The following is a 12,080-nucleotide window of genomic DNA, read 5'->3' on the forward strand; positions in this document are numbered from 1 at the left end:
AAGGAGTTGATCCGCGTTGGGCAAGTGGTGAATTCTTGAGTGTCTTGGTGCAAAAACTACCACAACTTTTCATTTCGTGGCTGGAACTAACACTTTTTTTCAGTTAATGCACAGATCTTTACTGGACATTTTCCGCCTTTGAAAAATCTTACAGCATTCATACCTTTTGCGTAAAACAAGTTATTTCCTTTTTCTTGCTATTTAACAATTTCAGACAACTGCAAAAACTTAAAATTTAAGTTTTGTTAATGTAAAAAGTTAATAAATGTCTAAATTTGCCTGTCGGCAAGAGAACAAAAATGCTTTTTATGCGTAAAAACTATGAGTTCTACAAGGGTTTTACAAAGAGCCCAAACATTTTCACATCGGATTGATTAGTGCATCAACTGAAAAAAGTTCAGTTGATTCGAGCTGCCAAATAAAAAGTTCTGGTGGTTTATGTTCCCAAAACACTCGCGAATTCCTCACTTGCACAAAACGGCTAAAATCGGTTGTTTCAGTTTTCGGTAAGTTTCTCGGTAAATTCCAAGCAAAATTCGAAACAGTTTCTCATCTTTTGAAGTTTGCAAGACATTAATAAGCTCCCTAAAAAGTCGCTGTTTTCTTCAAATTTGACTATAAATGTGAACTTGTGAATTTCGACACTTTAATTTTCAACAAAACAGGCTTCAATTAGAAAAAGCGCTCAAGAGAATTTGTAAAAAGTTTTGAAGACGGAAATGCAGATAGAACCACAAAAACAACAAAAACTGTTTAAGCTTGTAATAATTCGTTAATATTTACATATCTAGGCTCTTATCCATAGTCGAGATCATCACTTAGTTTAAGTAATTTTTCACGTTTAATGTGAAAATACGATTCCCAAATGGTTCCTTGGCCCAGTCTTAAACCCCACATAAAGCAAAATTCATGTTTACCTTTACTGCCGGACTCTAAAGCACAGTCACAGCTGCTACTTCGTAGGCTAATCCGCATACATTACCTCCAATGGCCACGTACAAATAACCATTATCGCCGAAATCTTCCCCCCAAGAATTTCTTACAATATAGAAGGGCACTTTGGCTGTTAAATTATACCCAACAATTTGGACGGCATGGCTCAAATCGCCTTCGCAATGGAACTGGATCACACCTCCGACGTAGTTTTGCCAAGTTTCGCCACTAATGGCTACCGCGACTGGACCATTAATCGCCAGTAGTTTCAGGATAATGTCTTCTCTACCGACGAAACTAAAATAGAAGAATATACGGTGCATATGGAGGGATTCTCATAAAAGTGACTCCTCGGTATATACCTACAGGTTACTTGTAAGAAGATTTAGGAACATTTCTATCAGTAGAAATTTTTTTACATACTTAATTAGTGATCAGACAGAAATGCTCGTTGCCTACTAAATCAGCATTGAAATTGCTTAGGCAAAATTAGCGGCCGAGTGTAAGGAAGTAATTAATGGAGACATTCTCCCAAAACAATTCGGCAGCAAAAAAGCTTCATAATGAAGGCAAATAAAAGTTAATTATTCTCGCGATAGACAAATAATGCTGGCGGCAATTGCAAAAGACTGGCAGTGGACATGAAAATCCCCAAGGAAGCTCCAGTGTCAGAGAAAAATATTATATGAAGGCACGATTTTGCTAATGTTGAGGGTAGACTTGAAGAAGTAAATGCGGAAAGGGAACTAGTAAATAAAGCGAAGAAAAAACACAAAATCAATAAACTGACGATGCATTAAAGAACTATCCACCTGCAGATTAGGAAAAAGTCAGGAGAAACTCGAGCTCTTTCCTGAAAAGAGTAAACATTGTCAAAAAACGCTTTGAAGATAACACCGAAGAATCAAGGGAGATCTTCAAAATTGCGCCGCAACGAAAAAAACTATTTTGAATCACTATGGCAGTTTAGGCGACATATTGAACTTAAGCAAAAATAATAACTCTTCAAATGTATGGAATTGCTAGCAACCGATCACTTGATTGCAACGTTTCAGTGCTTCACAGAGTACAAGAACAGAAACTATCCTTGAAAGACTCACCTATTACATTGATAGGTCCCAACCTTGACTCCTTCACTCATATCAGTCTTCTGGCATTTTTGGTCCTCAAGTACGAGCGGATAATCAGTCTCATTCATGATTGCAATATTATTGACTTTAATCCAGCGCAACAAGGCGCAAGTATCGCCTCCTTTACACCCATTATTGTACGATGAACAATCAATCAATTGTTGAATGCTCAGATCCGTTAATTGCTGCGTCTTAATCGCCTGTAATCAACAAACAATGTGGTGCATTGAATCAAGTTTTGCTTAAGATGCCACATATAAGGACGAGGCTTGTCGAAACCGAAAATGAAATTAAGTTGATACGATGGCAGACGGATTTAAAGTGAAAATTTACAACTGTTAGGAACATACACTTATGTCTGGATTAAAATCGGTTGCTTGGAGAAAAACTAGTAGACATAAATAAGATGAAGAAAATGTGGTCGAGTTAGTTTGGCAGTCTGGTCGAAAAAGAGCGCTTAAATCTGCAAATGAATTGTTTCTGTTCAGTATTTTAAATTAAAATCGATTACAAACCTCCAAAACAACAATGATCTCGCGTTCGTTTAATAAATAATAGCTTGTTTAATTGAGTATTCCTTCTTATCGCCAGATAAGGAATGTAAGCAATGTTTAAATAAATTTATCTTCAGAAATGATAACAAGTAAATTTATTCGAATACGATGGATATTTGCGTCTAAATACCTGCATGGATTCAATAGTTTCAGAAACCGCAAATGCCCAACAAGCTCCACAATTTTTTTGATTTTTCACTTTGGACACTACATTTTTGTTTCTCCAATCAACAATCTGAGGGAGCTCCTTCTCATAAGCGCTTCTTAAGGCCACTTTTTTCAAACGGCTTTGGGCTGCGCCCCTCAAATCCCTTCTAACTCCCGCCCTGTTATTTTGCAAATCTAGGAATTCTTCTGCTGTGAAATCAGAGAACTTGGTCAAGCCATACTGGGCTGATGACTTAGTTTTGTTGGCATTTAGCTGTTCGATGTTTGCTAAGGATTTCTACAAACGATTGGTGAAACTGTGTTAGTGTGGTTTATTAGTGCGGACTTACCTTGAACGCAGCAAATCTGAACTGAAACTCGGCTTCCTGCGGATAGGATTTATTGAAGTCGCTCAAGTATTCATGGAATTGTTCCCTAATCTCGGAATCCAGTTTTATTTTACAGGGGACTACAAAAAATAATAGGGCAATGTAGAAACCCAACTCTATGTAAGTTTTGTATGTAAAATTTCTTAATGGGGACGGCATTTGTCCCAATTGAACCTTTTGCTTTAATAAACGAAAAAAATCAAAACTTAATACCCAACGTTATCTATATAAGTACATACAGACAAGTTGAGGGTTCTTTATATATATAGACACTGTTGCCGAACTTTATTTAAAATGTATCTGTTACCTGATCTATCAGGTTCCAGCCTTAAGGACAATTGAAAATAATTGGAAAGGATAAGCGGATGTTTGATTAAGGACTCATTTATTCATATGAGTGTAAATGAAAGTCGCCAGTTCGTCAATCAAATAATTTAATGGCTGATTTGAGAATAAAAGCGCAGCTATTGAAGATCCTAAGTGGTAAATGGTGAAATAAAATCACCATTCACTTAGGAAACAAGATTTAATACTATTGAACTGGATCAAGTCCAAGTTCGCCTAGCTCAAACGAACCAATTTTATATCGCCAACACATTGTTTTTTTTGTAAATTATCAGAGCTCAAGCGTTTTAACAATAATAGAGCTGTGGGTTCAGATCCAATTCCAATACTCTGCTCACACAAATTTAATTGATATGGATTTACTCTGTTTTATTCATAAAAGGTTGCATTTTAGCGTGAAGAAATTTGTATGAAGCGTAACTTTTTTCTTGAAGTCCATAAAGTTTTGTAGATACATCGTCCAGACCAGCCTTAATGTATACGAAGCAACGAATGTTATCTATTTTGAATGTTTCGTCTTCATCCTATTTTACCTCTACTCTGATTTAGGGTTACTTTTCTTCGGTTTCTTTGTCGGTCCCGATTGCTTCCTTTTTCTTCCCTAAAAAATGAATAAACCAACAATAATACTATTAAATATCAATTTATTATGGGCGTTTCCCCCTACCCATTGGCACCCACCTCACATTAAAAATAAATAAAACAGGTCTTTGTTCGGGAAAGATTGGAATTGACACTTTAATCATTTCAAAACGTGTATAAATGTAAGCAGAATTATTTGAAACACAAGAAGTAAGTCGCAAATTTTCACTTTTGTCGGGGTTTTTGTTTTAATGTAGTCAATGAAAATTGAAGGTATTAGAAGCAAAACCGCCTTTAAAGTGTTAACTCGTGTTCTCCATATTTGCTTCTATTTGGTAGTAAAATCGCCCAGGTAAAATTTAATATAAATGAATCTCGCCAGACGTTTGGAGCCAAAAATGCCTGAGTGGCTGACTTGGATTGTTTTGTTGAACTGAATGTATTTTCGTTAGAATATTACAAAATTTAATCACGAGATTAAGTGCTTAATTATATTATTAATTTCAATCATTATGTCTTCTGGATCGGGTAAATAAAATATTAGCAGGTTTAAAAACTATTGGAATTTTGATTAGATGAGAATAGAAAAAACAACCGACCAGCAATCTGCTGACAGCTGACAAGCAAGCTGAAGGTTCGCAAGTTGAAAATCTCGAAGAACAAGATAATAATGACATGAATTTGTTGCCAGATTACGAGTAAATTTAGTTGTTGTTTGCTAAACATTCATTTTTGTGAAAAATATTAAAATGTTGGACAAAACAACCCAAGGGCTATCTGGTTTAAAAATTTATTTAAATTTTTTTTATTTCTTGGATAGTAGTTGAGTTTTTGCACTTAATTTGAATTGTTCTAAAACACAAACCAATTTCATTTATAAGCTAAGAATTTTCAATTGTAAAAAATTACGGTAAATGGCGAACACTAAGGGGGCATTGCAGATGAGCCAATGAAAAAATGTACGTAACTGAAAAGGAACGGGACGTTAAACAAAGTTATGTAAAATCGCAAGGACAATGCTTGGAGTTGATGGTATTGAACATCATGCCTTAGTAATAAATGACTAGTTGCATGCAAAATGAATTGAAATATTCTAAGTAAAGTGTAAAGAACCCCAAACTACTGACACTGATATTGTGACCAATAAAAATTGCTTACACCTACTTGAGGGTTTTGCTCAATATCAGGACACGCATTGTGGGAACGATGTTTTTTATCAATCACAATCATTTCTACCGACAAATACGCCACTTATTAGTAAAAACCTGTTTACCAACCTTACCTTGGTCCTCAACCTCAACTGCAGGCTGAGGGGCGTCAACAGGATAGTTGCCCTGCGTTGGTGGCGAAGCTCCTCCATCAGATCCTCCACTGTCACCGCCATGTGGAGGCGGGTATGGGTGTTGGCGACCCTAATTCAACCCCGTTTGTTAGCAATTTCATCTCTGATTAAAACTAAAACAAATCCTACCTGGGGAGGATACTGCGGGTAGTTCTGTGGTGGATAGTGGGCGTATCCCGCATATTGTCCTGAGGGTGGAGGATAACTTTGCTGATGGGGCTGATGGGGCGGGTAGCTTGGGTTTGGTTGACCAGCAGGATATCCATAACCTTGATGGGGCGGTGGGCGAGCAGGAATAGGAACGCCTTGTTGAGGAGGAGCAACGCCAGCACCTAAAAAATGTTTTTATTCGAATCAATTAAAAACTGACATTTTCCTTTGACACTTTTCTTCAGTATTCATTTGTTTTACTTTTACGCCCAGTGTGCGCAAAAGTAAGTGACAGTGACACATTGACCGTGTCACTATCATTAACTTTAAAACAAATATTTCCATTAAAAAGTAACCGACATGCTTTCCATTGATCCTAATTGAAAGTTTACCTGCAATTTGTAAGTTATAACTTCGTTACAAGTTCAGTCTCAAAGTCGTGTTAATGGTCCATTCGCGAACTAACTTTGACTGACGTAAGACTTGACACTTATTTTGATTAGATGTCATTGTGGCTTATTTTGTTTAGTGCTACTCAGCTTTTTCAAGCCTTTAAACAAAGAGTATTATTTTATGTTATAAAGTTAAGAACAGAGGATAAAATATGAGACACCAGGAACGTATTCACTTGTATGTGCATCGAAAAGTACGCTTTTGAAAAATTACAAACGTCAAAACGTGACATTTGAAAAATGACAATGACATCAAATTTAAAACATGAAATCAGTGTCTTTTACTTTTGGCTCTTATTTATTATAACTGATAATGCGTGATATGTCTTTCATTCGAATTTGCATATACTTTCCTGACTGTGTTTCAATTCCAAATCAAATTCATTCCTGAGTGTCAGTCATTTATTGTCTCTATTTATCAATCAAAATACGTTTCGGTGTATTTTCCCCCCATCATCAGTGTTTATGTGTAGCGTTGTTGCTGCTTTAAGCAACTTATGAAAATGCATGCCAAGGCTTAAAGCAGCAATAACGCTGCACATAAAAACTGATGATGGTGGAAAAATACACGGAAACGTATTTTGATTGATAAATAGAGACAATACATTTATTACTTACTTAATGAACCCCAGGAATGAATTTGATTTCATTCGAATAAAAAATATTGTTAGATACGGGGGCGAAAATCCGTTTTTCGAACTCCTGAGGGATTGACACAAACGATACTTTTTGCCCTTGTATCGAAAACCACTATTAATTCACTACTTGCTGTTGAAAAATGCTTAATTCGTACTACTTCACCTTGTGGTGGATATTGTTGTGGATAAGGCTGAGGAGGCACCTGAGCAGGAGGCATCATAACAGTAGCGTGAGGAGTAGGTGGCGCACTTTGAACAGGCGGCGCTTGAACATGAGGTGGATGAGGAGCTACACTCGTAGGTCCAGGCGCAGAAGGCGCCAAATGATTTGCCTGTAAAAGTACGTAAAATTCATTCCACGTTTTGGATTTTTTGCCAACTGAAATTTACCGGAGGTATATGAGCAGGGGGGCCATGAGGAGCGCCAATTGAGTTGTATGCTTGCGCGGACACTTGACTATGGTCTGCTTGTTGAGTAGGAGGCGCCGACAAAGGTACGGGCTGAGGACGTGGAGGGTGATGTTGTGGGCCTTCCACTTTCTCTGGCTCCTTCATTGGCCCGGCGCCGTTACTTTGAATAAGAGCAGGAGTGGTATCCATTGGTTCCGCCTAGAATGGTACTCATGAAACATTTTACCCATTAAAAAAAATGCAGGTACCTCAGGTTGTCCGTTTTGGGCGTACGAGCTTGAGGATTCCACAGGGCCATTAGTCGCAGTTTTCTTGGAATCCTCCAGAGATTTGGTTCTCTCTTTTTTCAAAATATCATACTGACGATCGACCATCTTCAGGAAAGCATCGTCGTCAACAGCAGGTTTGCAGTGCTATTAAACAACAAATAAAAAATGTAATTATCACGTAAGTATTTTATTTAACAAAATCAAAAAAATATCTTATCAAACCGCAATTTACAATCGCGCTACAGTGGACATTATCCGCGGCACTTAGGATGACGCTCCAATAGTGAGCTGAGTGGTTTTTAAGACCCGCATTAGTTTCAATTTTTCGCAATTTATGACCAACATTCCTAAAATTATGTTGGTCATAAAAAGTGCACATTTTTAGGCTCTATACCTCGATAGCAACTGGGGCTGTGCAGCGCATCCTGATTTCTAAATATGAGTCAGAGACCAACAGCGGTTTTCAAATGCTGCATTCATTTTGTAGTTTGCATAAAAACTAGACAATTCTAAAATTATGTTTGGTATGACCAACTGCACATTTTAGGCACAACTAGAGCTTGCCGCTCGACCGCTCAAGCCTGCACCTCTGATATGAATTAAAATATTTAAATTTTGTTTTCCCTACTCACCTTCTGTAACTCCTCTTGAAACTGGTCACTGCTTTCTACAAATTTTCTCTTTTTGGCCTCAAACTTTTCTTCAATTTGCTGCAATTCCGCCTCCAGTTTCTTTTGGTGCATTGTGAGTGACTGGACTTGCCGCTGGCCATCCGAAACTCAACAGTTTTAGAACGTGTGGAATAAAACGTTATTTGGTACCAACCTTTAGCACTTGCATTCTACCGGTCGTCACGACAGATCTAACATCCGGAACCACTGAGTCGGAGAATATTTCATTAATTAACCGGTGGTTCCTTAAGTAGCGAGCATAGGCCAAGTGTTTTACAGAGTACCCGTCGTCTTGGTCTAGAACAATACTTTTTTTAATTGAAAGCTGTGGATTGCCAGAAAAACTTTACCATCTTCATCTTCTGCCGGTTGAATTTCAATCCGTCTATCTGCAGATTGCTTGGATGAACTGGTGCTTCTCTCATGGCTGTCGCCATCTGATCCTTGAGCAGCTAAAATTTTTTCTACTCATGGTTCAAAACGATTAACAATTATAACATTGTGATTGAATAAATATTCATCAGATTTTTTGGGGGATGCTGCTCTCCCGAAGACTTACCAGACTTGCACTTGTTTTTAGCCTGAATGAACGCTTGATAACCAGGAGAACTGTGGTAAACTTTGAGCGACTTCTCATATTCCACCTGCAAGCAAGTAAATGTGTTATTGACGAAAATGAGCATAAATCAACTAAAAAATCCACCTTCTCTATTTCGTATTCTTCAATAAATTCCTGCTTTTCTTCATCGGGCAAATCCCGCCACATTGAACCGATTATTTTACCGATCTCCCACAACTTCAAGTCAGCATTCTGAGCCTTAACGTTATCCCACACTTTTCGACTGTATCTCATGTAGGGCATCAGAGGTTTTTCGGGGGCTTTAGGAGCTCGTGGTATTTTTGCCTCAGTTTTCTGGAAATATTCGATCAAAATTAGCAAAGAAAGCCGAATTCCGACGGAAACTCTTACTACTTTTCCTGTTCCTACTTTTTGGGGTACAAATCCAGGGTTTCCACTAGCCGTAGATGTAAAGGGATTGGTTTCTTTCTGTAGAAATAAAGGCTTGATTAAATTTGCATTGGCATTTGAGCAGTACTAGTTTGATCAAGAATTAACTTCTAATATAAAAGATGAGCTATAAACATATTTACTTACACTTGCAGATGATGCAGAACTGCCAGATGCCCTAAGCCTTTCTATGGAAATAAAAATGGATAATTTATTAGTGAATAAGTATCAATTGTCATCATCAGCATGAAACCAACACTCACTTAATCATGCCCAAAATAGACAGTAAACTACTGAACTTACCTTACCATATCTAAACAGGGCAATATTAAGTGCTACAGATTAACATTTCTTTCACGAACTGTTATGGGTACTTGAACTACTACTAGAAACAGTGAATGACCAAAAAAACACTGACAAACTACTACGATACAGTCTACTTAAACATCAACCAAAATAACTAAATAATTAATGACTGTCGGCCGATATAAAGTAGAACATTTCGTACTCGTGTTAACAACTGAGTTAGAGCAAAGCGAGTAAGTAACGTTATTTAAGTGGAAGCTATACAAGAATTAAAAACAATTATAAAAAGAACTTAAAGGCAGTTACCTTTCAATATGTTGAAAGTCATGGGAGCGCCAGCCGACATCAAATCTGAACAACAAACACAAACAAAGCATATCATCAGCACTAGTCTACTTAACTGGTAACAATTTGTACCCTTTTTTGCGACTTGGATGTTAATTTATTTGTAACTGACTACAGACAGCGGACACCCCCATTTTGTCACTGATTTCAGTAAAAAGAATCACTAAATATTTAGGAAACGAGGACTGCAGGGATAACAAACGAACTATTAATTGTGTAAGCTGTTGTTGAACTGATTGTTTAAGCAAAATATGTAACTAGTTAATGTGGGAATTTCACTGATAGGTATGCAGGGCTTAGGACAGCGAATTAAACAAAAGGCAAAATAATGTGTCCTCTGTATGCAGTCAGTTATCATTTAATTGTTACAAATGTTCTACGAACGGAAATAAATACAGTACAAATCATTATTAGTGAGGCCTAAAGGTAAAGGTATTTTAAAAGTAACGTAATATAATCAAGAGAACATGCTTTTATTGGCCCTGAACAGGGTCACCAAGTACAGTTTAAATTCAGACGAATTCTTCAATTTTACTCATGCGATCTCAAGCGGATCTAAATTCGGAATTATTCCATAACTAATAATACTTTTCACTACTAATAAAGCTTTGTCTTACGATTTGAAGATTGGGGGCTAGCCACTTGCATAGCTACTTGCTTGTAGTTGGCTGGAAGAGCCATTTTTTCCCACTGAAATAATCGGAAGACTTGCAGACTATTCGTTTAGACCATTAAACTCACCATTACCTCACTATCCAATAGTGTGTAATCTGTGATTTGAGGTAAAAAAGCTAAATAGCCACATACAATTCTCTGAAATAGCCAAACAAAAATTGACAATCTTGTCTCCGACTGTCAATAAATAGTGGTAAAAGACATTTAGAGCGAGTAAAAATTAGGTTATGTTGGAGATTTTGTTATTTTTCATGTATTTTTGTTTTTATATTGTTTAGGCTAAAATATGTTGCTTCTAACCAAGGGTCTTAAACTATACATCAAGAGAAAACGATGAAATTTTGATAAATTCAGTGAAATCAATAGCTGAAAATCTATTTAAATATAACTAATTGAATAGTTCTTATGAACTATTATGAATATGAATTTAATATACACTATTAAATACATTTCTTAAAGAGAATTTAAAAAAATAATTAAAGCATAGAAAAACGGAAACCTAATTTAAAAACTAGCGATTTTCCATGGTTAAAAATCACCATAAAACTGGTAAAACATTTTGTGATGCAGGGCGTTTATTTTCAAGCGTTTACGTCACTATCACTCCCGTGGAATTTTTGTATTGCCGATTGCCTAAAATCGGTGATAGAGTCTAGACCAGGCGAGTGACAATTCACATCTGTGAGAATCTTACTATCATTCACAAACAGAGAACTGACTGACTGAATCAAGAGTTTGGTAATCTGTGATACAGAAATAGATTAATATCGCTTGTGAATATCGAATTTGCTTCTCACCGATTTTAGGCAATCGGCAATACAAAGTTCCCTGGTCGGGCGCTCGTAAACGCATGAAAATAAACGCCCTGATGACATTGATTCAGTGTGTGGTGACAACAACCTCGCGTAAGATTGTAGCGTGAGTTGACAACACCGCAACAGGCCCTCCGAGGAGGGATAAAAGGCACTGCCTTTCGGCACCCGCCATCTTATGTATTTATTTGTACTAGCCATTTTGCCGATATATGTTTCAAGGAAAACCGAATGCTATTAAGAAATTGTCTGCCAACAATAGGCCTTCCAGGTATGTTTAAATAAGACTATCCTATGTCTTATTTTAAATATTACTACATACATGTGAATAGTTTACGTATTTTAGTCTTTTCGTAGTATATTTATTTGTAGTAGGCATTTTCACGATGTGTGTTTCAAGGCACACGGGAGACTAATATTAAATTGTCTACCAACAAAAGGACTTCCAGGTATGTTTAAATAAGACTAACTTGCCTGTTTTAAAGATTGCTACAACATACATTATTCACCCTACATACTAGGTGCAGCTTCCAAGGAAAACAGCTTCTATCGAGAAGGTGTAGCATATGCTCAAGGATGTGTGACCCCCGTAAAAAATCTTGCGGCAGAGTCAGGCACATCCTTCACCCAGTGGAGTCCGTTGGAAGCTGTTACGAAGCCAGCAAAAGTGTATCGTGGCAAAGACGGTTGGTGCAACCAATAGCCAACATATGTGATATTGCTGGACCAGCATATGACAATGTTGACACATCAAATATCGCCACAATTCCGTGTAAGTACATGATACTCAATAATATGCAATAGATGAGGAAGTGAGATGTTAATTTAACACCCTATAAAATTACTAGGCACGAATACCACTTTTGCCAAGGAGGGTAGACTATTACCTGAAACGGTAGCACCACCTACCCAGGAATTTT

At 37.1% G+C, this 12,080-nt stretch overlaps 2 protein-coding genes across 9 annotated transcripts; both read right to left on the reverse strand.

The window, feature by feature from the left end:
• Positions 1-748: 748 nt before the first annotated feature.
• LOC109532781 (cathepsin O) lies at positions 749-3,409 on the reverse strand. Its single transcript, XM_019897834.2, has 4 exons — positions 3,115-3,409; positions 2,748-3,062; positions 2,034-2,263; positions 749-1,230 (listed from the first exon to the last, which is right to left on the reverse strand). Exons 1-4 carry the CDS (start codon positions 3,310-3,312, stop codon positions 933-935), a joined length of 1,041 nt encoding a protein of 346 aa, XP_019753393.2. The 5' UTR covers positions 3,313-3,409; the 3' UTR covers positions 749-932.
• Positions 3,410-3,570: 161 nt separating this feature from the next.
• Positions 3,571-10,672, reverse strand: LOC109532777 (SWI/SNF-related matrix-associated actin-dependent regulator of chromatin subfamily E member 1). Of its 8 annotated transcripts, none has more exons than XM_048662684.1 (16): positions 10,421-10,672; positions 10,291-10,363; positions 9,635-9,679; positions 9,170-9,210; positions 8,987-9,061; positions 8,717-8,926; positions 8,573-8,657; positions 8,364-8,477; positions 8,168-8,310; positions 7,975-8,106; positions 7,322-7,486; positions 7,053-7,271; positions 6,826-6,994; positions 5,552-5,754; positions 5,358-5,492; positions 3,571-4,099 (listed from the first exon to the last, which is right to left on the reverse strand). In XM_048662684.1, exons 2-16 carry the CDS (start codon positions 10,352-10,354, stop codon positions 4,034-4,036), a joined length of 1,866 nt encoding a protein of 621 aa, XP_048518641.1. In that variant the 5' UTR covers positions 10,355-10,363; positions 10,421-10,672; the 3' UTR covers positions 3,571-4,033. The 8 variants fall into 8 exon arrangements, with proteins under 8 accessions (XP_048518641.1, XP_048518634.1, XP_048518643.1 ...); XM_048662677.1 differs by having other exon boundaries at positions 8,984-9,061; positions 10,421-10,670; XM_048662686.1 differs by having other exon boundaries at positions 8,364-8,465; positions 8,984-9,061; positions 10,421-10,669.
• Positions 10,673-12,080: the final 1,408 nt, after the last annotated feature.

This window comes from Dendroctonus ponderosae, unplaced genomic scaffold, assembly GCF_020466585.1.
Source record: "Dendroctonus ponderosae isolate FM_Combo_2020 unplaced genomic scaffold, Dpon_F_20191213v2 Dpon_F_20191213_1, whole genome shotgun sequence".
Lineage (NCBI taxonomy): Eukaryota > Metazoa > Arthropoda > Insecta > Coleoptera > Curculionidae > Dendroctonus > Dendroctonus ponderosae.

Bases quoted from the DNA above. Each gene is read 5' to 3' on its own strand.
- LOC109532781 (XM_019897834.2), bottom strand. From the start codon at position 3,312: ATGCCGTCCCCATTAAGAAATTTTACATACAAAACTTACATAGAGTTG. The intron at 3,063-3,114 runs GTAAGTCCGCAC...AATCGTTTGTAG, and splicing joins TCAGATTTGCTGCGTTCAAG to AAATCCTTAGCAAACATCGA. The intron at 2,264-2,747 runs GTATTTAGACGC...TGTTGATTACAG, and splicing joins AAACTATTGAATCCATGCAG to GCGATTAAGACGCAGCAATT.
- LOC109532777 (XM_048662677.1), bottom strand. From the start codon at position 10,354: ATGGCTCTTCCAGCCAACTACAAGCAAGTAGCTATGCAAGTGGCTAGC. The intron at 8,658-8,716 runs GTGGATTTTTTA...ACTTGCTTGCAG, and splicing joins AAGAATACGAAATAGAGAAG to GTGGAATATGAGAAGTCGCT. The intron at 5,493-5,551 runs GTAGGATTTGTT...GGGTTGAATTAG, and splicing joins ACCCGCAGTATCCTCCCCAG to GGTCGCCAACACCCATACCC.